Source organism: Salvelinus fontinalis, chromosome 29 (genome assembly GCF_029448725.1).
Source record: "Salvelinus fontinalis isolate EN_2023a chromosome 29, ASM2944872v1, whole genome shotgun sequence".
Taxonomy (NCBI): Eukaryota; Metazoa; Chordata; class Actinopteri; order Salmoniformes; family Salmonidae; genus Salvelinus; species Salvelinus fontinalis.
In genome coordinates this window covers 19635764-19663708 of record NC_074693.1, presented here as the reverse complement: position 1 = coordinate 19663708, position 27945 = coordinate 19635764, and the positions used below count along the sequence as shown (strand labels likewise).

Here is a 27945-nt window from a genome sequence, read left to right as displayed (position 1 = left end):
CATAGCGTCGTCCGGGGTAGGGAGGGTTTGGCCGGTAGGGATATCCTTGTCTCATCGCGCTCCAGCGACTCCTGTGGCGGGCCGGGCGCAGTGCGCGCCAACCAAGGGGGCCAGGTACACGGTGTTTCCTCCGACACATTGGTGCGGCTGGCTTCCGGGTTGGAGGCGCGCTGTGTTAAGAAGCAGTACGGCTGGTTGGGTTGTGCTTCGGAGGACGCATGGCTTTCGACCTTCGTCTCTCCCGATCCCGTACGGGAGTTGTAGCGATGAGACAAGGTAGTAATTACTAGCGATTGGATACCACGAAAATTGGGGAGAAAATGGGGTAAAAAAAAAAAATAAAAAAAATAATGAAACCTGATGGATTGGTGGCAGGTGTAAGAAACCTGATGGATTGGTGGCTGGTGTAAGAAACCTGATGGATTGGTGGCTGGTGTAAAAAACCTGATGGATTGGTGGCTGGTGTAAGAAACCTGATGGATTGGTGGCTGGTGTAAGAAACCTGATGGATTGGTGGCAGGTGTAAGAAACCTGATGGTTTGTTGGCTGGTGTAAGAAACCTGATGGATTGGTGGCTGGTGTAAGAAACCTGATGGATTGGTGGCAGGTGTAAGAAACCTGATGGATTGGTGGCTGGTGTAAGAAACCTGATGGATTGGTGGCAGGTATAAGAAACCTGATGGATTGGTGGCTGGTGTAAGAAACCTGATGGATTGGTGGCTGGTGTAAGAAACCTGATGGATTGGTGGCTGGTGTAAGAAACCTGATGGATTGGTGGCTGGTGTAAGAAACCTGATGGATTGGTGGCTGGTGTAAGAAACCTGATGGATTGGTGGCAGGTGTAAGAAACCTGATGGATTGGTGGCAGGTGTAAGAAACCTGATGGATTGGTGGCTGGTGTAAGAAACCTGATGGATTGGTGGCTGGTGTAAGAAACCTGATGGATTGGTGGCTGGTGTAAGAAACCTGATGGATTGGTGGCTGGTGTAAGAAACCTGATGGATTGGTGGCTGGTGTAAGAAACCTGATTGATTGGTGGCTGGTGTAAGAAACCCGATGGATTGGTGGCTGGTGTAAGAAACCCGATGGATTGGTGGCTGGTGTAAGAAACCCGATGAATTGGTGGCTGGTGTAAGAAACCTGATGGATTGGTGGCTGGTGTTAGAAACCTGATGGATTGGTGGCTGGTGTAAGAAACCTGATGTATTGGTGGCTGGTGTGAGAAACCTGATGGATTGGTGGCTGGTGTGAGAAACCTGATGGATTGGTGGCTGGTGTAAGAAACCTGATGGATTGGTGGCTGGCGTAACAAACCTGATGGATTGCTGGCTGGTGTAAAACACCTGATGGATTGGTGGCTGGTGTAAGAAACCTGATGGATTGGTGGCTGGTGTAAAAAACCTGATGGATTGGTGGCTGGTGTGAGAAACCTGATGGATTGGTGGCTGGTGTAAAAAACCTGATGGATTGGTGGCTGGTGTAAGAAACCTGATGGATTGGTGGCTGGTGTAAAAAACCTGATGGATTGGTGGCTGGTGTGAGAAACCTGATGGATTGGTGGCTGGTGTAAGAAACCTGATGGATTGGTGGCTGGTGTAAAAAACCTGATGGATTGGTGGCTGGTGTAAGAAACCTGATGGATTGGTGGCTGGTGTAAAAAACCTGATGGATTGCTGGCTGGTGTGAGAAACCTGATGGATTGGTGACTGGTGTAAGAAACCTGATTGATGGATTGGTGGCAGGTGTAAGAAACCTGATGAATTGGTGGCTGGTGTGAGAAACCTGATGAATTGGTGGCTGGTGTAAGAAACCTGATTGATGGATTGGTGGCAGGTGTAAGAAACCTGATGGATTGGTGGCTGGTGTAAAAAACCTGATGGATTGGTGGCAGGTGTAAGAAACCTGATGGATTGGTGGCAGGTGTAAGAAACCTGATGGATTGGTGGCAGGTGTAAGAAACCTGATGGATTGGTGGCAGGTGTAAGAAACCTGATGGATTGGTGGCAGGTATAAGAAACCTGATGGATTGGTGGCTGGTGTAAGAAACCTGATGGATTGGTGGCAGGTGTAAGAAACCTGATGGATTGGTGGCTGGTGTAAGAAACCTGATGGATTGGTGGCTGGTGTAAGAAACCTGATGGATTGGTGGCTGGTGTAAGAAACCTGATGGATTGGTGGCTGGTGTAAGAAACCTGATGGATTGGTGGCTGGTGTAAGAAACCTGATGGATTGGTGGCTGGTGTAAGAAACCTGATTGATTGGTGGCTGGTGTAAGAAACCCGATGGATTGGTGGCTGGTGTAAGAAACCCGATGGATTGGTGGCTGGTGTAAGAAACCCGATGAATTGGTGGCTGGTGTAAGAAACCTGATGGATTGGTGGCTGGTGTTAGAAACCTGATGGATTGGTGGCTGGTGTAAGAAACCTGATGTATTGGTGGCTGGTGTGAGAAACCTGATGGATTGGTGGCTGGTGTGAGAAACCTGATGGATTGGTGGCTGGTGTAAGAAACCTGATGGATTGGTGGCTGGTGTAAGAAACCTGATGGATTGGTGGCTGGTGTAAGAAACCTGATGGATTGGTGGCTGGTGTAAAAAACCTGATGGATTGCTGGCTGGTGTGAGAAACCTGATGGATTGGTGACTGGTGTAAGAAACCTGATTGATGGATTGGTGGCAGGTGTAAGAAACCTGATGAATTGGTGGCTGGTGTGAGAAACCTGATGAATTGGTGGCTGGTGTAAGAAACCTGATGGATTGGTGGCTGGTGTGAGAAACCTGATGGATTGGTGGCTGGTGTGAGAAACCTGATGGATTGGTGGCAGGTGTAAGAAACCTGATGGATTGGTGGCTGGTGTAAAAAACCTGATGGATTGGTGGCTGGTGTAAGAAACCTGATTGATGGATTGGTGGCAGGTGTAAAAACCTGATGGATTGGTGACTGGTGTAAAAAACCTGATGGATTGGTGACTGGTGTAAGAAACCTGATGGATTGGTGACTGGTGTAAGAAACCTGATGGATTGGTGACTGGTGTAAGAAACAAGATGGATTGGTGGCTGGTGTAAAAAACCTGATGGATTGGTGGCTGGTGTGAGAAACCTGATGAATTGGTGGCTGGTGTGAGAAACCTGATGAATTGGTGGCTGGTGTAAAAAACCTGATGGATTGGTGGCTGGTGTGAGAAACCTGATGGATTGGTGGCTGGTGTAAGAAACCTGATGGATTGGTGACTGGTGTAAGAAACCTGATGGATTGGTGACTGGTGTAAGAAACCTGATGGATTGGTGGCTGGTGTAAGAAACCTGATTGATGGATTGGTGGCAGGTGTAAGAAACCTGATGAATTGGTGGCTGGTGTGAGAAACCTGATGAATTGGTGGCAGGTGTGAGAAACCTGATGAATTGGTGGCAGGTGTGAGAAACCTGATGGATTGGTGGCAGGTGTAAGAAACCTGATGGATTGGTGGCAGGTGTAAGAAACCTGATGGATTGGTGGCTGGTGTAAAAAACCTGATGGATTGGTGGCTGGTGTGAGAAACCTGATGGATTGGTGGCTGGTGTAAGAAACCTGATGGATTGGTGGCTGGTGTAAGAAACCTGATGGATTGGTGACTGGTGTAAGAAACCTGATGGATTGGTGGCTGGTGTAAAAAACCTGATGGATTGGTGGCTGGTGTGAGAAACCTGATGGATTGGTGGCTGGTGTAAGAAACCTGATGGATTGGTGGCTGGTGTAAGAAACCTGATGGATTGGTGGCTGGTGTAAGAAACCTGATGGATTGGTGGCTGGTGTAAGAAACCTGATGGATTGGTGGCTGGTGTAAAAAACCTGATGGATTGGTGGCTGGTGTAAAAAACCTGATGGATTGGTGGCTGGTGTGAGAAACCTGATGGATTGGTGACTGGTGTGAGAAACCTGATGAATTGGTGGCTGGTGTAAGAAACCTGATTGATGGATTGGTGGCTGGTGTAAGAAACCTGATGAATTGGTGACTGGTGTAAAAAACCTGATGGATTGGTGACTGGTGTAAGAAACCTGATGGATTGGTGACTGGTGTAAGAAACCTGATGGATTGGTGACTGGTGTAAGAAACCTGATGGATTGGTGACTGGTGTAAGAAACAAGATGGATTGGTGGCTGGTGTAAAAAACCTGATGGATTGGTGGCTGGTGTGAGAAACCTGATGAATTGGTGGCTGGTGTGAGAAACCTGATGAATTGGTGGCTGGTGTAAGAAACCTGATTGATGGATTGGTGGCTGGTGTAAGAAACCTGATGGATTGGTGGCAGGTGTAAGAAACCTGATGGATTGGTGGCAGGTGTAAGAAACCTGATTGATGGAATGGTGGCTGGTGGAAGAAACCTGATTGATAGATTGGTGACTGGTGGAAGAAACCTGATGGATTGGTGACTGGTGGAAGAAACCTGATGGATTGGTGGCTGGTGTTAGAAACCTGATGGATTGGTGGCTGGTGTTAGAAACCTGATGGATTGGTGGCTGGTGTTAGAAGCGTGTCCTATTGTCACGCTAGGACAACAGCTCCCTAATGCTAACATATGCATAACAAGACAGCTGAGAAGACCACCCTTAGTTCTAGAATGTTCTAACTGAGACAAAGTACTCTGCTACAGTACGCCTCTCTTCAAAACCGATAACTTACTAAAAGACACATGCAGTATATTCACGAGCCATATAGACCGGTAGTCTGACAGTCAATTGTAATTGCCAAGTGTGCCTTCTAAATGGCACCTCATTCCCTATACGGTGCACTACTTTGGACCACGGCCTATAGCGCTCTGGTCAAAAGTAGTGCACTATATACAGAATAGGGTGCCATTTGGGTCAGGTTATGTGGTGTCCGGTGGGGTCATCGTACCTTGGCCGAACCCACAGGGTGAATCCTGTCAGCGGATAGGCGCTGGGGTAAAGAAGAGGGTTCTAGGTAGTGGTGGGCGGGGTTCTTGGCAGTGGGGGACTTCTTGACCACTACATCTACGTAGGACACAGGGAAGATGCCCTGCTTGTTGCTCCCTGGGATCTTCCCTTCATACCAGTTCTGGTCCACCTGGCTCAGCAGAATCACCCTCTCACCCTGTCAGACACACACACACACACACACACACACACACACACACACACACACACACACACACACACACACACACACACACACACACACACACACACACACACACAGGTAAAAGTCAGTTTAATTGTAGACACTGAGGGGATGAGAACTATATACAGTCAGACTATTTGAGAGTCAAAGTTATGAGGTGACAGCGGAGAGGCTCTTGCCTTTCTCAGTGAGAGCTCCACGTTGGTGTCAGCATTAAAGTTGTAGCGAGCCACTGCTTCACCAATCTCTCTGACCTGGGCTGGCGGGGGAGGTCTGGCTGGCTGCTGCCTCTTAGAGACAGGGATTTTCTAAAGAATAAAGAGAGAGAGATAGGCTGTGGGTTCAGGATAGGGGACAAATATGAACTAAAATTATTCAATACTGTGCATTGAAAACCCACATTGAGACAGCCAGAAGAGGAGAGAGAAAAAGAGGAGAGGAGAGAGGAGAGATGAGAGGAGAGATGCGAGAATGAGAATGAGAGGAATGGAGGAGAGATGATAGAGAAGAGAGATGAAAGAGGAGATTAGAGAGCAGACACTAACCTCCACATAGGAGATGGGGAAGATCCCCAACAGTCCACGGTGCTCTCCTTCATACCAGTTGTTGTCAATCTGCCTGATGATGTACACCGTCTCCCCCTTCCTGAATGTCAGCTCCCTGCACAACACATGGACCATTAGCGTCATGGCTGAGGGATGTGTCATTGTTGTCTTCATCTGAAATACTAGCAAACGTTGGGTTTGATCTGTACTTACTTCACTGTCTGTGCCTTGAAGTCATATACAGCTCTGGCTGGCTGTTTCCGTTGAGGGCGTGGAAAGAAACAATCAATCATGGCATCCCTCTATCAGTGTTCAGTACAAGTGTCAAATGTAAATCGGAGGCCAAATATAATTGTTTACCTCTCTGACTTCAGGGGTTGGCATCCTGATCTGGGGGGTGTGGCGGCCCCCATCAGCGTAAGAGTGGCCCCTGGCGGGTTCCTGGTCTGTGAGAGAGGGAGAGAAGGCCACCGTGAGGAACAGAGAGGAACAGTCCCTACAGACACTTAACATGCAAGGGAGGAGTCGATGGCAAAGGTATGAGAGGAACAAAAAGAGGTCTTTTAGCTAAATAATGTGATGAATCAAAATAAAACTACAGAACAAATCTAAACACTTATCTAACTTAGTGTATGGTATGGGAAACAGACTCAACTTCACCACTCCCCACTTTAGAAAGGTATAGAGCCCTGTACTGTCCTGGATTCCCTACAGCTCGCTTTAAGGCACGTAGACCATATGTATGAAATAGGGTGCCATACAACTGTATCCAGTTATATTTTCCGTAGCGAGCCTGTCTGTCTCAATGACTCCAAACAACAACATTTATATCCAGCAGAAACAAACACCCTGGATGGAAATTGACATTTTAGTGATTTAGTAGATGCTCTTATCCAGAGCGACTTACACCGAGTGACAAACCATTAGGAACACATGCTCTTTCCATGACATAGACTGACCAGGTGAATCCAGGTGAAAGCTATGATTGTGTATGTGTGCCATTCAGAGGGTGAACGGGCAAGACAAAATATTTAAGTGCCTTTGAATGGGGTATGGTAGTAGGTGCCAGGCGGACCGGTTTGTGTCAAGAACTGCAACGTTGCTGGGTTTTTCACGCTCAACAGTCCCGTGTGTATCAAGAATGGTCAACCTCCCAAAGGACATTCAGCCAACTTGACACAACTGTGGGAAACATTGAAGTCAACATGGGCCAGCATCCCCGTGGAACGCTTTCGACACCTTGTAGAGTCCATGCCCCGACAAATTGAGGCTGTTCTGAGGGCAAAAGGGGGAGGTGCAACTCAACATTAGGAAGGTGTTCCTGTTTTGTACACTCAGTCCAAAGGAGCAATTGGGATTAGGTGCCTTGCTCAAGGGCACATCAACAGATTTTTCACCTATTCGGCTCAGGGATTCGAACCAGCAACCTTTCAGTTACTGGCCCAAATCTCTTAACTGCTAGGCCACCTGCCAGCCACTAGTATTTATACTGCAGGTCAGCACTGGGTGCTGATGTGGTCTTAGTGGGGACTGCTGCCAGAAAACCTCTCTTTGCTTGGGATAGTATGTGAAGTAAAAGGGGGCCTGCATACTCTGGTCAATAGTCCTGCAACTGGAGTTTCAATCATCAGCCCAACAGCTACTAGATATTTCTCCCACTAGTAGGAAAATATACACTATGTGCTGTGCCAAGACCACAGACAGGATACAGACATAAATAATCCTACTACTTGCTATGAAGCAGACACAGATTGACATACCCATTTCTCATCTGAGGAAAAACACATTTATAGGAGAGGAGTATCTGTCTCTCCCCATTCCAACATCCCACAGAACTCTTTTTAGACTGCCAACCTCAGCTGCTCTCCAGTCATATGCCCCCTGCTATGTCTATTAACAGAAGCTTTTAGACAAGACACACACACACGGCTGCATCTCTATAGAGTAGCGGGGAGACACAGGTCCTGTGGTGAGCTTCATGTTGACTGAGCTGTGGACAAAGACTCAAGCACACGAATGCCTTATAAACATTTCTTTTCACACATTGTAACGCCTGTACCGACTGGTAAGGCATTCCAGATTCGAGATTAGCCTTCGGTGACGGGAAAGGTTTATCAGAAATAGGTCAACCAGAGGGCTGGTAAATATGTTTTTGGTGTATGGGGGTGTCGCCCTCAGCGATGGGAGACCAGACCAATGTGAACACGTCTCACGGAGTGAAGAGGCTAACTTCCAATCATAACACAAATACATACAAATAAATATAAAAATAGACTCATGTTGGGGAGAAAAATAACCAACATCATATGAGAAAATATGAATAACCTGCAAGAATGAATACAACAGAGTTAGGGGGGGTGACTTGATGATTATAACAGAGTTAGGGGGGGTGACTTGATGATTATAACTGAGTTAGGGGGGGTGACTTGATGAATACAACAGGGTTAGGGGGGGTGACTTGATGAATACAACAGACTTAGGGGGGGTGACTTTATGAATACAACAGAGTTAGGGGGGGGTGACTTGATGAATACAACAGAGTTAGGGGGGGTGACTTGATGAATATAACAGGGTTAGGGGGGGGTGACTTTATGAATACAACAGAGTTAGGGGGGGTGACTTGATGAATACAACAGAGTTAGGGGGGGTGACTTGATGAATACAACAGAGTTAGGGGGGGTGACTTGATGAATACAACAGGGTTAGGGGGGTGACTTGATGAATACAACAGAGTTAGGGGGGGGTGACTTGATGAATACAACAGAGTTAGGGGGGGGGGTGACTTGATGAATACAACAGAGTTAGGGGGGTGACTTGATGAATACAACAGGGTTAGGGGGGTGACTTGATGAATACAACAGGGTTAGGGGGGTGACTTGATGAATAAAACAGGGTTAGGGGGGTGACTTGATGAATATAACAGAGTTAGGGGGGTGACTTGATGAATACAACAGGGTTAGGGAGGGTGACTTGATGAATACAACAGAGTTAGGGGGGGTGACTTGATGAATACAACAGAGTTAGGGGGGGTGACTTGATGAATACAACAGAGTTAGGGGGGGTGACTTGATGAATATAACAGAGTTAGGGGGGGGTGACTTGATGAATACAACAGAGTTAGGGGGGGTGGCCTGATGAATACAACAGAGTTAGGGGGGGTGACTTGATGAATATAACAGAGTTAGGGGGGGTGACTTGATGAATACAACAGAGTTAGGGGGGGTGACTTGATGAATACAACAGAGTTAGGGGGGGTGACTTGATGAATACAACAGACTTAGGGGGTGTGACTTGATGAATACAACAGACTTAGGGGGGGTGACTTGATGAATACAACAGAGTTAGGGGGGGTGACTTGATGAATATAACAGGGTTAGGGGGGGGGGTGACTTGATGAATACAACAGACTTAGGGGGGGTGACTTGATGAATACAACAGAGTTAGGGGGGGTGACTTGATGAATACAACAGAGTTAGGGGGGGTGACTTGATGAATACAACAGAGTTAGGGGGGGGTGACTTGAAGAATAGAACAGAGTTAGGGGGGGTGACTTGATGAATACAACAGAGTTAGGGGGGGTGACTTGATGAATACAACAGAGTTAGGGGGGTGACTTGATGAATACAACAGAGTTAGGGGGGGTGACTTGATGAATACAACAGAGTTAGGGGGGGTGACTTGATGAATACAACAGAGTTAGGGGGGTTACTTTATGAATACAACAGAGTTAGGGGGGGTGACTTGATGAATACAACAGAGTTAGGGGGGGTGACTTGATGAATATAACAGAGTTATGGGGGGAGACTTGATGAATATAACAGAGTTAGGGGGGGTAACTTGATGAATACAATGGAGTTATGGGGGGAGACTTGATGAATATAACAGAGTTAGGGGGGGTAACTTGATGAATACAATGGAGTTAGGGGGGGTGACTTGATGAATACAACAGAGTTAGGGGGGGTGACTTTATGAATACAACAGAGTTAGGGGGGGTGACTTGATGAATACAACAGAGTTAGGGGGGGTAACTTGATGAATACAATGGAGTTAGGGGGGGTGACTTGATGAATACAACAGAGTTAGGGGGGGTAACTTGATGAATACAATGGAGTTAGGGGGGGTGACTTGATGAATACAACAGAGTTAGGGGGTTGACTTTATGAATACAACAGAGTTAGGGGGGGTGACTTTATGAATACAACAGAGTTAGGGGGGTGACTTTATGAATACAACAGAGTTAGGGGGGGGTTGACTTGATCAATATAACAAAGTTAGGGGGGGTGACTTGATGAATACAACAGAGTTAGGGGGGGTGACTTGATGAATACAACAGAATTAGGGGGGGGGTGACTTGATGAATACAACAAAGTTAGGGGGGGTGACTTGATGAATACAACAGAGTTAGGGGGGTGACTTGATGAATACAACAGAGTTAGGGTGGGTGACTTGATGAATACAACAGAGTTAGAGGGGGTGACTTGATGATTATAACAGAGTTAGGGGGGTGACTTGATGAATACAACAAAGTTAGGGGGGTGACTTGATGAATACAACAGAGTTAGGGGGGTGACTTGATGAATACAACAGAGTTAGGGGGGGGTGACTTGATGAATACAACAGAGTTAGGGGGGGTGACTTGATGAATACAACAGAGTTAGGGGGGGTGACTTGATGAATACACAGAGTTAGGGGGGGTGACTTGATGAATATAACAGAGTTAGGGGGGGTGACTTGATGAATACACAGAGTTAGGGGGGGTGACTTGATGAATATAACAGAGTTAGGGGGGGTGACTTGATGAATATAACAGAGTTAGGGGGGGTGACTTGATGAATATAACAGAGTTAGGGGGGGGTGACTTGATCAATACAACAGAGTTAGGGGGGGTGACTTGATCAATACAACAGAGTTATGGGGGGTGACTTGATGAATACAACAGAGATAGGGGGTGACCTGATCAATAAGGGGGGTGACTTGATCAATACAACAGAGTTAGGAGGGGTGACCTGATCAATACATCAGGGTTAGGGGGGTGGGGGGTGACCTGATCAATACAACAGGGTTAGGGGGGGTGGCCTGATCAATACAACAGGGTTAGGGGGGGGGGGGGGGGGGTGACCTGATCAATACAACAGAGTTAGGGGGGTGACTTGATCAATACAACAGAGTTAGGGGGGGTGACTTGATCAATATAACAGGGTTAGGGGGGGTGACTTGATGAATATAACAGAGTTAGGGGGGTGACTTGATCAATATAACAGAGTTAGGGGGAGTGACCTGATCAATACAACAGAGTTAGGAGGGGTGACCTGATGAATACAACAGAGTTAGGGGGGTGACTTGATCAATATAACAGAGTTAGGGGGAGTGACCTGATCAATACAACAGAGTTAGGAGGGGTGACCTGATGAATACAACAGAGTTAGGGGGGGTGACTTGATGAATACAACAGGGTTAGGGGGGGTGACTTGATGAATACAACAGTTAGGGGGGGTGACTTGATGAATACAACAGAATTAGGGGGGGTGACTTGATGAATACAACAGGGTTAGGGGGGGTGACTTGATGAATACAACATAGTTAGGGGGGGTGACTTGATGAATACAACAGAGTTAGGGGGGGGTTGACTTGATGAATGCAACAGAGTTAGGGGGGGTGACTTGATGAATACAACAGAGTTAGGGGGGGTGACTTGATGAATACACAGAGTTAGGGGGGGTGACTTGATGAATATAACAGAGTTAGGGGGGGTGACTTGATGAATACACAGAGTTAGGGGGGTGACTTGATGAATATAACAGAGTTAGGGGGGGTGACTTGATCAATACAATAGAGTTAGGGGGGGTGACTTGATGAATACAACAGAGTTAGGGGGGGTGACTTGATGAATACACAGAGTTAGGGGGGGTGACTTGATGAATATAACAGAGTTAGGGGGGGTGACTTGATGAATACACAGAGTTAGGGGGGTGACTTGATGAATATAACAGAGTTAGGGGGGGTGACTTGATCAATACAACAGAGTTAGGGGGGGTGACTTGATCAATACAACAGAGTTAGGGGGGTGACTTGATCAATACAACAGAGTTAGGGGGGGTGACTTGATCAATACAACAGAGTTAGGGGGGTGACTTGATCAATACAACAGAGTTAGGGGGGTGACTTGATCAATACAACAGGGTTAGGGGGGGGTGACCTGATCAATACAACAGAGTTAGGGGGGTGACTTGATCAATAAAACAGGGTTAGGGGGGTGACTTGATCAATATAACAGAGTTAGGGGGAGTGACCTGATCAATACAACAGAGTTAGGGGGGCGGGTGACTTGCTGGAGGGAATCATGCTTCTCAGACATTCCAGAAGATGGAACCACTCACAGGTCACTACTCAAGAAAAATGCGCAGAAGATGGCTGGAGAATGGTCGTGGTGCAGGGGACAGGAAGGGAAATGGAAAGAACTCAAACTACAACACTCCACGACGACCCATAAGGTGAGAAAGAGGTGGGTCGGGGGAGATGGGAGGGGACTGGTGGGTGTGTTTATGAGAACCATCCACCTTGGTAGTAGTCGTCTTCACAGACATGACTGTTGTTGTTGGGGTCTGTGAGGTGATAGGAGGCACTGTGTGAAGGGCGGTTGTACTCAGGCTGGTAGCAGGTTGGGCTGGGCATGCCGTCAGGCTGAGAGGGGTATGGCTGCTCCTGCTCCAGGCTCTGGGGCCCAGGGACGGGGCTGGGTCCCGGGCTGGGGCTGCGTCTGCACAGTGCCCTGAGGGAGGAGCTCCTCTCTGGGATGTCTGGCAGCAGCTCGTCCAGGAGCCTGTGGAGGATTCTGTTGTCGGGCAGACTGCCCCTCCTCCTCTCGGCCCGGATGTGTTCATAGATGTCCCTCAGGGCTTCGTCCAGAGCCTCATACATGGAGCTCTTATAGCGGGGAGGGGACCTTCTGCGAGTGGAGACGGCCTGTCTTTGGCTGTGGGGAGGGGAGCCCCTCTTCCTCCTGAACGGTACCGGACTCACAAGGAAGGCCAGCTTGGACTGGGCTGACTCTGGGTCCTCGGCTGTCAGCTGCTTGGCCCTCTCGTGTTTGAGCATGGTGCTGAAGCGTGTGTAAGAGGCAGGGCATCGGCTCTTACAGTTGCTGACCAGGTGCTTCTGCTGGTTAAGGTTATGATGACGGTGGTGGTGGTGATACTGGCCTGAGCCGTAGGGGCTCTCAGACGACGTCCGAGAGCAGCGGTCGTAGTCACTCTCACTACAGAAGGAAGATCCCTCTATCTGGATGAAGTCACTGAGGTTGGACCTGATGGCGTCGTGATCACTGTCTGAGTAGACTTCCTGCTGGGATGCTGGTCTCTGGGGGTAGACGTGGTGGTGGTCTCCAGTGATCTGGATGTGGATGGGCACACAGTTGTTGGTAGTGGGGGCGTTGATCCTGGGGTAGTGAGGCTGGCCCTCAGGGGGGTTTCTTGCAGGGGGGTCCTCGTCTAGCAGGGACTCGATGGAGAAGCATCGCTGGGGGCTGCTGCCCCTCCCGGACGGGCCCCCCGGGGTAGCCTCACCCTCACCTAGGTTGGGCATGGACTTAGACTTCTGGATGAGGCTCTCAAACTCAGAGATCCTGTTGTGCACCATGTCCTGGGGCACCTCTTCGCTGTAGCCCCTCCAGCCGGCCAGCCGGTCCTTGTGCAGCTCGCTCTCGTACTCCAGGATCCGGGCTTTCACAGAGCAGATGACCTGGGAGCTTTGGGAGCCTATCAGATCCTGCCTGTTGATATGGTGCATCTTCTTGTACAGCTTGAGGAAGCCTGGTGCATCGTGGGCCGAGTGGTGCTGGGTCCGCTCTCTCCGGGGGCTGTCACAGACACTGTGATCTTTGCCCTGCTGCTCACGTGACAGGAAGTCTACACTCTCGGAGCGAACCTGTGAACCTACAGAACCTCCCGGACATCCTCTATCTTCTGCCAGGAGGTCGTCACAGCTCCAGGACTTGAGTTTGGGAGAGGCTGGCTTTTCCTCGACAGAGCTCCAGGCCTCGGCATTCTGGCTCTGGACATGAGCCTGCCAGCCGTTCTTCAGACACACATCAGGGCTCTCATCAGAGCCCTCAGGAGGCTCAACACAGTCAACAGCCTCATCATTAAGACAAGGAAACACTGAGTCATGTGAGGTATTGTGGTTGGGACCTGGAGAGGTACCTGGACAACTGAAATGGGCTGAGTATGTGTTGCTAATATCCCCACCTTAAGGTATATCCACCAAGAGCAGCATGGTAAGAAAGAGACATGAGAAGACATTAAAAGGTTCACGTGGAAATCAGCCAGGAAGAGCTGAGGACAGAGGGGGGTTAGAGAGACACACAATAAAAAAAGCTATTAAGAATATAATGTTTATACATAGCTGAGTGGCAGACCGTTGTTAGCCACAGAGAGGAAATAGTACACAGAGGAAATAAAGTATTCTATAGCACTCATAGATTAATGCACAAAGCATGCACTACACTTTAAAACTTCTCATTCCAAGACAAACGTTACACTGCTTTTTAAATTGAAATAAATAAGTCCAAGCAACTGTTGATGCTGTCTGTTTCAGTATCTGTCTTCTCTCAGTTCTACCAAACCAGTGAGATTCAGAGGTGGGCCCTACCTTTGGCTCTGGAGGGGGAGGCAGGGGAGGAGCTTGCCACAGGCTTGCGTAGGCCACTGCTGTAACTGCTGCTACGTGGGGGTTCAGAGGGCCGTCCTGAGGAGTTGAGGCCGCTGCTGTAACTGCTGCTACGGGGAGATTTTACAGGCCAGGAGACTGGGTTGTGGCTGGTGGTGCTATTGGGCCCTGACAGGCTGCTGGATGTACTCTGGCTTGTGGTCAGGGTGCTGGCTGGTCTGGGCTGCTGGGCTGCTACCTCAGACTTCCTCCTCTTCCTGTAGTCACTGGTTGAGCTGTGGACACTGATAGATAGGTTAAGTCCTGAGTTTGCCACACATTAACACACGCTATACTACCATTCAAAAGTTTGGGGTCACAGAAATTTCCTTGATTTTGAAAGAAAAGCAAATTTTTTTGTCCATTAAAAAAACAAAAAATTGATCAGAATACAGTGTAGACATTATTAATGTTGTAAATTAGTATTTTAGCTAGAAACGGCAGATTTTTAATGGAATTTATACCGTGAAGAGGCGACTCCGGGATGCTGGCCTTCTAGGCAGAGTTCCTCTGTCTAGTGTCTGTGTTCTTTTGCCCATCTTAATCTTACATTTTTATTGGCCAGTCTGAGATATGTCTTTTTCTTTGCAACTCTGCCTAGAAGGCCAGCATCCCGGAGTCGCCTAATCACTGTTGACGTTGAGACTGGTGTTTTGTGGGTACTATTTAATGAAGCTGCCAGTTGAGGAATTGTGAGGCGTCTGTTTCTCAAACTAGATACTCTAATGTACTTGTCCTCTTGCTCAGTTGTGCACTGGGGCCTCCCACTCCTCTTTCTAGTCTGGTTAGAGCCAGTTTTCTCTGTTCTGTGAAGGGAGTAGTACACAGCGTTGCACCAGATCTTCAGTTTCTTGGCAATTTCTCGCATGGAATAGCCTTCATTTCTCAAAACAAGAATAGACTGACGAGATTCAGAAGAAAGTTATTTGTTTCTGGCCATTTTGAGCCTGTAATCGAAACCACAAATGCTGATGCTACAGATACTCAACTAGTCTAAAGAAGACCCGTTTTATTGCTTCTTTAAATCAGGACAACAGTTTTCAGCTGTGCTAACATAATTGCAAAAGGGTTTCCTAATAATCAATTAACCTTTTAAAATGATAAACTTGGATTAGCTAACACAACATGCCATTGGAACACAGGAGTGATGGTTGCTGATAATGGGCCTCTGTATGTCTATGTAGATATTGTATTAAACATCAGCCGTTTCCAGCTACAATAGTCATTTACAACATTAACAATGTCCACACTGTATTTCTGGTCAATTGTATGTTATTTTAAAATGGACAAAAAAATGTGCTTTTCTTCCAAGAACAAGGACATTTCTAAGTGACCCCAAACTTTTGAACGGTAGTGTAACCAAAATAGACCAACAGTAAATTGCTTACATTTGTATTTATTTTCATACATCATCAACTTCGGTTTAGTGTTATTTTGCATGCCTCCTAATGGGTCTTTAAAATGACCAGTAGTCCACACACAAACCAATCCTCCTCATGGGATGAAACAGAATTCTCCAGTACGAGGCTGTGAATGTGAGCCTCATCAACAACTCTTCTTCAGATAACAGTTGTCTACTGACTGTATCCATACCGTTACAGTAGGCTATAATGTACAGTACGCCCACTTAGAATACAGAGCTGTGAGGAGTGATGACAAGTATAGATTTACCCTAGCGGGTCACAGTGGAAGAGGTGGGTGGGGGGCTGAGATTCATGGCTGAGTTGACAGCACTCAAGGGCACGGCTATTCCAGCTGTCCCACTCAGAGCACAGCTCTCCATATATACAGTACACTGAGTAAGGTGTTGCCTGACAAACTCCACATAAAGCAAAGAGTCTGGGACATTTTGTTTAAGATGTGTCAACGTAATTTGCTATAGACTCTTGAGAATCAATGGTTGTTTAATAGAGAGGGAGGGATCTGACTTACCTTGACGGTCTGTCTGTGTTCCTGTCTGCAGAGGCCTGTTGGAGTGAACTCTGAAAGCAAGCAGAGAGCAGCTTGAGTGCCAAGTGAACAGACAGACTGTAAACAAACAGAGCTCCTTCAGAAACCTCCTATACCCAGCACCCTCTCACAGCAGCCTCTGTCTGAGAACACAATGCTTTGGATACATCCATGAAATACTGAATTAAATACCTTCCAACGTCAACCTTTAACATTTTTCCTTGGTTTCTGTCACTATGAGAAGGGTATGTTTCCCTGTCAAAAACCTACAGCGATGATTCACTTACGAGATTTTCAATATCGAACAAGGCAGGGAACTCCTTGTACACCTGGCTGGAGAAGATTATCATTCTCCCTGCTACTGAGGCAGAAGCCTGGTAATAGTTCTTTAGTAGCCTCTTTCTCTCTCTGCCCAACAGAGCCCCGCACATTTTTTTAAACCCTCTTTAAAAGTAGACCTGATGCCGGTTGCCAGGAATGGAGTGTCACTGTGACAGACTGGTGACTGGTAAACATAAATACTGTTCTAAGCGACAGCTACCGCACAGGCAAACACGTCATTGGACGGGCCAAGACCTCCCATGACGATCTGTCTCAGGTCCAGGAAGCTCTATGGTTGATTATACGATATCCTAGCTACCTACCTTCTGCCATAACTTCTACTGTGCCTTCCTCCAATATATTCATCATATAATGAATTTAATGACCACGTAAAGTTGTATTATTTGAGATGAGTGTGTAACTTACTCTTATAGTAAAATAGCTACTTTGCAAGGTATGAGATACATAGCAAACTTGTTCTATAGACGGAAAACAGACGGCGCTGTATCATCAGGAGTGATATTCATCACACTGCCTAAGTAGTAGAGATATTGTATATGGCAAATCAACAATGTACAGTACCTATCTAGTACTTTCCCCCTTACTGACAATCCAAAGAAACAAATCCTACCTTACAGTGTTTAAGTCCTTATTTGTGATGTTATCTCAAATACTCAAATACTGTAACATTCACTGGCAGACAAAAGATACTTTACCTCGTCAGTAAGGGGGAAAGCTACTTTAAGCTACTTTACCTCGTCAGTAAGGGGGAAAGCTACTTTAAGCTACATTACCTCGTCAGTAAGGGGGAAAGCTACTTTAAGCTACTTTACCTCGTCAGAAAAAATGTGGGTGAAACTGGATATATGTTGAACAAAAATATAAAACACAACATGCAACAATTTCAGTTCCTAAATAAATAAATTAGTCCATAATCTATGGATTTCGCATCACTAGGCAGGGGCGCAGCCATAGGCACAGCCACTTGGGAGCCAGGCTCACCCACTGGGTGAACTTTTTGCACATGGAAAATGCCATGGAAAATGCCTTTTTGCACTTGGAAAATGCCTTTTTGCACATTGAAAATACCTGCGATCTTTTATTTTACCTCATGAAACACGGGACCAATACTTTACATTTTGTGTTTATATTTTTGTTCAGTATGTAACATGATACTCTAGTAAACATGTCCACATAAAGGTCTCTGTCAGAGCCTTTTGAACCAAAGCAGAGGTCCTAAATGCTGAGCTAAGACTAATACTGTCTCTAGCTAAGACATATAGACTATACACATTATCAAATGATATAATGCAATACTCTCAAAAGCAAACATGGCAGTTGACAATGGCTGTTGCCTCAACAACTGACTTGCCCGTTAACCTACTGCTATGAATCAATGACATGACAATGAAACACTATGAAAAAGAAAACAAACAATGGTGACTGTGTTCTGGGGAGTAAAATAGACTTTCAGTAAACTTTCAGCCTTTCCTGAGAGTAGTTTCAGCCTTTCCTGAGAATAGTTTCAGGCTTTCCTGAGAGTAGTTTCAGGCTTTCCTGATAATAGTTTCAGCCTTTCCTGAGAGTAGTTTCAGCCTTTCCTGAGAGTAGTTTCAGCCTTTCCTGAGAGTAGTTTCAGCCTTTCCTGAGAATAGTTTTAGCCTTTCCTGAGAATAGTTTCAGCCTTTCCTGAGAATAGTTTCAGCCTTTCCTGAGAGTAGTTTCAGCCTTTCCTGAGAATAGTTTCAGCCTTTCCTGAGAATAGTTTCAGCCTTTCCTGAGAGTAGTTTCAGCCTTTCCTGAGAGTAGTTTCAGCCTTTCCTGAGAGTAGTTTCAGCCTTTCCTGAGAGTAGTTTCAGCCTTTCCTGAGAGTAGTTTCAGCCTTTCCTGAGAATAGTTTCAGCCTTTCCTGAGAGTAGTTTCAGCCTTTCCTGAGAGTAGTTTCAGCCTTTCCTGAGAGTAGTTTCAGCCTTTCCTGAGAGTAGTTTCAGCCTTTCCTGAGAGTAGTTTCAGCACCAGGTGGGGCACTACTACTGCTGTACTTCTACTGATGTTGCTATACTACTACTACTGTACCTCTAATACTGCTGTACCTCTACTACTACTACTGCTGTACCTCTACTACTACCACTGCTGTATCTCTAATACTGCTGCACCTCTTCTACTACTACTGCTGTACCTCTACGACTACTACTACTGTACCTCTACTACTACTACTACTGCTGTACCTCTACTACTACTACTGCTGTACCTCTACTACTACTACTGCTGTACCTCTACTACTACTACTGCTGTACCTCTACTACTGCTGTACCTCTACTACTGCTGTACCTCTACTACTACTACTGCTGTACCTCTACTACTGCTGTACCTCTACTACTACTACTGCTGTATCTCTAATACTGCTGCACCTCTACTACTACTACTACTGTACCTTTAATACTGCTGTACCACTACTACTGCTGTACCTCTACGACTACTACTGCTGTACCTCTACTACTACTACTGCTGTACCTCTACTACTACTACTGCTGTACCTCTACTACTGCTGTACCTCTACTACTGCTATACATCTACTATTGCTGTACCTCTACTACAACTACTACTGCTGTACCTCTACTACTACTACTGCTGTACCTCTAATACTGCTGTACCTCAACTACTAATACTGCTGTACCTCTACTACTACTACTGCTGTACCTCCAATACTACTACTGCTGTACCTCTACTACTACTACTGCTGTACCTCTACTACTACTACTGCTGTACCTCTACTACTGCTGTACCTCTACTACTACTACTGCTGTACCTCTACTACTACTACTGCTGTACCTCTACTACTACTACTGCTGTACCTCTACTACTACTACTGCTGTACCTCTACTACTACTACTGCTGTACCTCTACTACTACTACTGCTGTACATCTACTATTGCTGTACCTCTACTACTACTACTACTGCTGTACCTCTACTACTACTACTACTGCTGTACCTCTACTACTACTACTGCTGTACCTCTAATACTGCTGTACCTCAACTACTAATACTGCTGTACCTCTACTACTACTACTGCTGCTGTACCTCTAATACTACTACTGCTGTACCTCTAATACTACTACTGATGTACCTCTAATACTACTGTACCTCTACTACTACTACTACTACTGCTGTACCTCTACTACTACTACTGCTGTACCTCTACTACTACTACTGCTGTACCTCTACTACTACTACTGCTGTACCTCTACTACTACTACTGCTGTACCTCTACTACTACTACTGCTGTACCTCTACTACTGCTGTACCTCTACTACTACTACTACTGCTGTACCTCTACTACTACTACTACTGCTGTACCTCTAATACCACTACTACTGCTGAACCTATAATACTGCTGTACCTCTACTACTGCTGTACCTCTACTACTGCTGTACCTCTACTACTACTACTGCTGTACCTCTACTACTACTACTACTGCTGTACATCTACTACTGCTGTACCTCTACTACTACTACTGCTGTACCTCTACTACTAATTTTGCTGTACCTCTAATACTGCTGTACCTCAACTACTAATACTGCTGTACCTCTACTACTAATTCTGCTGTACCTCTAATACTACTGTACCTCAACTACTAATACTGCTGTACCTCTACTACTACTACTGCTGTACCTCTACTACTACTACTGCTGTACCTCTACTACTACTACTGCTGTACCTCTAATACTGCTGTACCTCTAATACTGCTGTACCTCAACTACTAATACTGCTGTACCTCTACTATTACTACTACTGCTGTTCCTCTACTACTACTACTACTGCTGTACCTCTACTACTACTACTACTGCTGTTCCTCTACTACTACTACTACTGCTGTACCTCTACTACTACTACTACTGCTGTTCCTCTACTACTACTACTACTGCTGTACCTCTACTACTACCGCTGTACCTCTACTACTACTGCTGTACCTCTACTACTACTACTACTGCTGTACCTCTACTACTACTACTACTGCTGTACCTCTACTACTACTACTACTGCTGTACCTCTACTACTACTACTACTGCTGTACCTCTACTACTACTACTGCTGCTGTACCTCTACTACTACTACTACTGCTGCTGTACCTCTACTACTACTACTACTGCTGTTCCTCTACTACTACTACTACTGCTGTACCTCTACTACTACTACTACTGCTGTTCCTCTACTACTACTACTACTGCTGTACCTCTACTACTACCGCTGTACCTCTACTACTACTACTGCTGTACCTCTACTACTACTACTGCTGTACCTCTACTATTGCTGTACCTCTACTACTACTACTGCTGTACCTCTACTATTGCTGTACTTCTACTACTACTATTGCTGTACCTCTACTACTACTATTGCTGTACCTCTACTACTACTATTGCTGTACCTCTACTACTACTACTGCTGTACCTGTACTACTACTATTGCTGTACCTCTACTACTGCTGTACCTCTACTACTGCTGTACCTCTACTACTACTACTGCTGTACCTCTACTACTACTACTGCTGTACCTCTACTACTACTGCTGCTGTACCTCTACTACTACTGGTGCACCTCTACTACTACTACTACTGCTGTACCTCTACTACTACTACTGCTGCTGTACCTCTACTACTACTACTACTGTTGTACCTCTACTACTACTACTACTGTTGTACCTCTACTACTACTACTGCTGTACCTCTACTACTACTACTACTGCTGTACCTCTACTACTACTATTGCTGTACCTCTACTACTACAACTATTGCTGTACCTCTACTACTACTACTGCTGTACCTCTACTACTACTACTGCTGTACCTCTACTACTACTACTGCTGTACCTCTCCACATAAACAGTAGGGGCTGAATAACAGGCATGCAGTGGCATGGTGTTTACCTCAACTATATAATCCAGGCGTTTTTTAGGAGGCTGAACCCAGAGGCAGAGGATGAGGAGATGAGAAGGAGGAAGAGGAGGCAGGGGCATCATGAGAAGGAACATGTGGAGAGAGTTACATGGTTAAAGATCACTCACACACTCAGCCGTGCACCTACACAACTCGTGTGTGTACAAAGAAATAAACATTTGTGAATGCTTGTCCAAACGTGAACACAACACACACCAAACACAGCAAAAGTAAGAAAAGGAAGGATGAATAAGCTCTATCAAGAAGCTACTGTCAAACATGCATAAGCAATCAAATTAAAATGTGTTGAAAGCTCTCAAGAGTGCTCAAGCGGTTGCTATGAGGCAGGTCCAAAGAGTATATGGCAAGCAGTCTTACACACCATAGATCATGTGATTCACTCTTGTGCTAAATGACAACATCATTGCAAACATGCATTCCACATCAGTGAATTGTGCAGCCTCGACCCTACTGCTGTGAGGTCCAAACAGTCAAGCATGTAAAACAACGACAAGCCTAATCACAACACAGGTCTGTGACAACACGGCGCTAAAATGTTGGATGAACTGATTATTACATTTTCAGTCCCCGTCAGTGGACTGACATCATCATTGTCAACTATGATATATTTTTTTGCCTATTTCAGCCAGTTATTTCTGGCCTCTCTTCAGACAGAGGTCAAGCATTTTCCTCATCAGTGGAACAAACACAACCACTGTGGTTGCGTCCCAAATGACACCCTATTCCCTGTAATGCAATATAAAGGGAATAGAGTGCCATTTGGGACACCTGTGACATGCTATTATGCTAATAGTGCACAACACGTTCATCCCACTGGGGCACACGCTTAACACAGGGCCACACATTCCCCACCATGGGGCTGCAGTGCTAGCAGCCGCAGCCAGGGGGCGATACATTAGCACCTTATGGCACTGGCTAACGGAGAGAACCACAGAGGCTCTCACTTACCGGACGTCCAAACTCCAGCTCAGCAAAGAACTTATACCAAGGCTCATCCTCTAAATCTACCTCAGTGGGGTTTGAGTTACTAGTATTCTGGATTGACAGGGTGGAGAGGAGAGAAGAGAGGGAGGAAGGAGGAAAATCAACACAGAATAAGGGTGAGAATGATCCATGATAAACAGCAGAGTAAAATGGATGAAAAATGAACAGCAACATTGGGAAAACAATTGCAAAAAGGTACTAAGTAATATATAATTAGAAACAAAGTAGGCATTGGTTTCAAGCTGAAAAAGAAAGGAAATTCACATGAGCACCACAATGCCTACTTCACCCATGCTCTACCAAGGGTTGCCAGCACACAGCTTTGACCTACTACAATAGCTATGTTGGTCTATTGTACTTCAAACAATGTGTAGGCAGGTTGCTTAGGATTTAAACCATCGTAACCAGCCAAATTCATTAATTCACAGGGTAACCTCAAGAACACACCAGCAGAGGGCAGTAAGTCACCACAACATGAACCTTGATCTATCCACAGAGCAGTACAGTAAACCTTCACTGAAAAACAGAGCCTGAATGCACTGCAGCAACACTCATTGGGAATCATCTCAGCCCTCAGAAACAAGACATTTAAAATACACTTCTTGTAAGCAATAACACAGACCCCCAGTCTGAACTGCAATGGTATTTGTCCGCAGTCTCAAGCAAGCTTTGAGGTAATATAGCTTAGGGGAGACTGGGGTTAGTTGGAGTAAAGGGTTTATTGGGGTAAAGGGTTAGTTGAGGTAAAGGGTTTATTGGGGTAAAGAGTTAGTTGAGGTAAAGGATTTATTGGGGTAAAGGGTTCGTTGAGGTAAAGGGTTAGTTAAAGTAAGGGGTTTATTGGGGTAAAGGGTTAGTTGAGGTAAAGGGTTTATTGGGGTAAAGAGTTAGTTGAGGTAAAGGGTTTATTGGGGTAAAGGGTTAATTGAGGTACAGGGTTTATTGGGGGTAAAGCGTTAGTTGAGGTCAAGGGTTTATTGGGGTAAAGGGTCCGTTGAGGTAAAGGGTTAGTTGAGCCACCCTTGTTTCTAGGAATACAAAATCAATAATTTGACCAAATACTTAGGAAGAGATCATCATTTCATGGAGTCTGTGAAGGAAAAAACCACATGGAAAAAGTGGAAAGCAAGTTAGGTCCAAAAACCTGATTTTGGCAAATTGAGCAAATTGAAGGGTTTTCTTCCCATGCGTAATGCAAGGCATTATCGCTGGGATATTTAAAAATATATATTTCACCTTTATTTATACAGGTAAGTCAATTAAGAACATATTCTTATTTACAATAACGACCTGGCTATGAGGTAATGACAGGGCCTGGCCTATGTTTTAAAGTGTTTAAAGTACAAAGTGTTTGTTCGGTGTTAAGCCTTTGTTAATAAACAATGCTTCAAATTATTAACAGACAAAAACAGTGATTGTGAATGTGCTGAATTGTGTTTGGGAAATAAAGACAGATATGTTTTAAAAAAGGTAGTGGTAATATTTCATTCAGTAGAGAAATGTGTAGGCAGCTTAACTTACCCTGTCCTGCGGCTCAACTTACCCCATTCCCGGGTAAGGTATGCCAAGAGACCACTTTTATTGGACAACCTATGTTTTAAAAACTGTAATGTTTACATGAATTCTGAATTATTTCCAAGGATAGACAACATCCTGAAATATATGTAGATATCATTGTTGGTAATAATATTATATCTCCCTTGACGGAGTGATGCTGAATGTAACAAATGGCTAAACTTACCCCACTCTCCCCTACTGGAAAGAGGAAAACAGTAAATACCTTTGGTAGTCTAATTACACTGCCACTGAAAAGAATTACTGCCACAAAATAAACGATGTGCCTGTTCCACGTAAGTGGCTCAGAACAATGGTGCATTTCAAACCACTCAGCTAATGAGATGAACCCTGCAGGGCACATGGTCTGCTGCTGAAACAGTCCACTGCTAATTACCTGCTAGGAGGAGTGATATCAACAAAGGTCATTTAGCAGAGTTCAAATGTCATCCCAGCAAAACAGGAGCATTCCCTAAACATTAGCTAAGATTCCCATTCATTTCTAGTTAGGATTTTATCTAACATTAGGATTTGGATGTCATAAGGTGAATGCTCTGGATAAGAGCGTCTGCTAAATGACTTAAATGTAAATGACAACATCCCAAAAACATTAAACTAATTGATTATGTTAGAGGTTTCATGATGCTTGTATCTAAACCAACATAGGTAGTTTTAAGATTGTTCCATACATCAGTTGAGGTCTGTATACACTGAAATAATGTTTTTTTCTAACACTTTTTTTATAATATGTTTTGAATTAAATATCCTTGGAACGTTCTCCTAACTTTCACTAAAATGTTGTACACAACATCTGTAACAACCATCACAGAACACTGCCCAAACGTTTCCAGGTAAAGAACAGACAACACTTGTTATGGAAACGTTCTTGCAACATCAGCCAAATGTTTTATTCAAACATTATATAAATCATCAGCACAACTAGACAATATTTGTGTTATGAGAACATTTACAGCAACCTACCGAATGTTCTGGGAACTTTCACAGAACCAATTTCGGTTTGCTGGGATTAGTTTAGTGGCGAGTGACTGGTCTTACCTGTCTCTCCTGCTCCAAAATTGAGGATTTCCCAGGTTCATAGTCGAAGATGCTCCGAGGTTCTGCACGATATTTCCTGGTGTCCACCTTTCTGTCAGGGGGTCCATATTGGTTTCTTGTTAGAGGATACAGAGACATGTTATTATTCAGTGGCCCACTTGTTCCAAAAGTTACCATGCCAAATAATTTCAATTAGTGTATTTTACCCCCTTTTTCTCCCAATTTCAATCTTGTCTCATCGCTGCAACTCCCCAATGGGCTCGGGAGAAGCGAAGGTCGAGTCATGCGTCCTCCGAAACATGACCCGCCAAGCCATGCTCCTTAACCAGGAAGCAAGCCACACCAATGTGTCAGAGGAAACACCGCTCAACTGGCGACCGAAGTCAGCCTGCTGGTGTCCGGCCTGCCACAAGGAGTCGCTAGAGCGTGATGAGCCAAGTAAAGCCCCCCCCCGGCCAAACCCTCCCCTAAACTGGACAACGCTGGGCCAATTGTGCGCTGCCCTATGGGACTCCCGGTCACGGCCGGTTGTGACATTGCCTGGGATCGAACCCGGGTCTGTAGTGACGCCTCAAGCACTGCGATGCAGTACCTTAGATTGCTGCGCCACTCGGGAGGCCCTTGAAAGGAATTTTTAAATAATTTTGTCTTACTTGTCTACCGTGCCTCTGTCTATTGTGCCTCTGTCCCTCTCGCACTCCCTTTCTCGAACATGTGCCGATGAGAGTATGGGAGGGGGTGTGGGGGGCATGGGTGAGGGCGAGGTTAAGGAATTTGTGTTCCTGAAGACATTGCACGTGCCGTTGTCAGACACACTCTTGGTCATTGGCCGGTACGTGTGGGTCTGGGGCGGAGCATGGGTCTGCAATGACTTGGCTGGCCGATAGTCTGGGGCTGAGCGATGATGGCTATCTGTAATAACAACAGATGCGTGTGACAGATGCATCCAACAGATGCAATCCAGAATGTAGGCATGAATTCAAAGGTGAAATTTGTATGACATATGTATCTCTATCATATTCCAGGCACTCAGCACACAGACTTATGATTCATGTGTGATTCACGTGATGAAATAATACATTTCTTACCGGTATTCATTACTGTGTGGGTGGTATTATATGGGTCCATATTTTCATTTTCTGTGATAAACACCAAAGTATGATGATTAGCAGTGCACTCCAACTCATCGTGTAAAAGCAATGAATGTTTAGTTTGTTTTCATACAGTGATGAATTTCTTAAGCTATTCTCTTTGTAAGACAATTCTACATGTAGTCAAAGATAATGGTAACACCATCTATGTGTAATGCATTATGAATATATTAAAGGAATTATCATATTTGTATAGGCTGCTATAAGGAGCCAATGACTGCTCATAACACATCTTCAAATGCAATATGGGTATTACAAAAGGCACCACCAATGCGGTGTGTGCAGGTGTTGCTGAAATAATGAAAAAAAATATGAAGCATATGGTTGTATGTCATTGTTGTCAATGTGTGTGACCCCTGACCTGTGTAATCCCTGTGGGGTCAGTACTAGCTGGCTCACATTATGCAGGAACTGCACTGTCAGATTCCCAGTAATGACATTTCTCTAAGCTGCAGACTGCTGAGCAAAGCTGCTCTATTGTCAAATCGTCAGCTGTTGTCATCTCCACCCCCCCCCCTCTCTCTATGTATGTATGTATGTATGTATGTATGTATGTATGTATGTATGTATGTATGTAATTCAATGTAGGCCAATGTCACTGTAGCACTATAACTATCCCTTTTAGAATCCCTTCTCCTCAGGGACTGGCCAAGTGGTGAGATGGATAAGATGGAAATACATCCTGATGTTAATATGGAAATGAGCTCTTACCTGGTTTGTGTACCACGTGAATCTGCTTGAACATGGACTTATACCAGTCCTTTGGTCTGTCCACGGTCTTTAAGAAAAACATACAACAAAATCATAATCCCCCACTGGACCATTTTGCCAAAAATAACACCCACAAAACACAGTAGTGAGATGTGGACACATAGAGACATCCACAGTATTAGTATACATATCAATGTATTAGATCAGGTTACCATTACACAATGAGATATAGGATGTGTTCCAAATGTCACCCTATTCCCTCTACTACAGGGCCCCGGTCAAAAGTAGTGCACTATGAAAGGAATAGGATACAATTTGGGACGTATACAAAGTGATTGTTTGCAGGCTGGCCAATGAATCTGACCTCAGTTGGCATGCTTTTTCCCAGGGTTTCATAAAACACACCAGGGACAGAAAATCTATTTCTCCTCCCACAATACAGTCCTGGGACGGCCAGGCCTGGCCCAGATGGCCTGCAGTGATTGGAGATTAGGAACAGAGTCATGATTTATAGGGCCCAGCCACTTACCTGTACGCTATAACATTTTACCTTTTGAGTTTTACACCAACATAAGCCTCTATTCATCTATGCAAAAATCTCTCTGGTGGTGGTAGAGAACCAAAGCTACACTGTAGCTCAGAAGATAGCTTTTTTCCTGAAATATCCTTAACCACAAGCTGACAGAGAAGTCCTTATGGATTATCAATAGATAACAAGCTATAAGCCCAAAGCACTAAGCTCCCTCTTGGTAGTCTAGTCTAATTTAGCAGCATAATACACCCTACATCATGACAATGCAGAAAAACGCATACAAATAAATACAGTATACAGGGTTCATACAGACAGTGGCAAGTACTTTTTCAAGTACTAATGTATATTTTCAAGGACCATCAATTT

General features: G+C 45.3%; 1 protein-coding gene across 4 annotated transcripts in view; it reads right to left on the bottom strand.

Moving 5' to 3' along the window:
- The window catches only part of sorbs2b (sorbin and SH3 domain containing 2b), a 105818-nt gene that overhangs the window by 18620 nt on the left and 59253 nt on the right, over positions 1–27945 (bottom strand). For all 4 annotated transcript variants that reach the window (XM_055888524.1, XM_055888525.1, XM_055888523.1 and 1 more), the window contains 14 exons: positions 27048–27114; positions 26274–26324; positions 25839–26097; positions 25186–25300; positions 22540–22626; positions 21561–21593; positions 16299–16348; positions 14310–14611; positions 12221–13906; positions 6024–6109; positions 5877–5917; positions 5664–5778; positions 5298–5426; positions 4876–5091 (listed from right to left, as the gene is read on the bottom strand). In XM_055888524.1, coding sequence (XP_055744499.1) covers positions 4876–5091; positions 5298–5426; positions 5664–5778; positions 5877–5917; positions 6024–6109; positions 12221–13906; positions 14310–14611; positions 16299–16348; positions 21561–21593; positions 22540–22626; positions 25186–25300; positions 25839–26097; positions 26274–26324; positions 27048–27114 — 3237 coding nt within the window. The remainder of the gene's footprint in view (positions 1–4875; positions 5092–5297; positions 5427–5663; positions 5779–5876; positions 5918–6023; positions 6110–12220; positions 13907–14309; positions 14612–16298; positions 16349–21560; positions 21594–22539; positions 22627–25185; positions 25301–25838; positions 26098–26273; positions 26325–27047; positions 27115–27945) is intronic.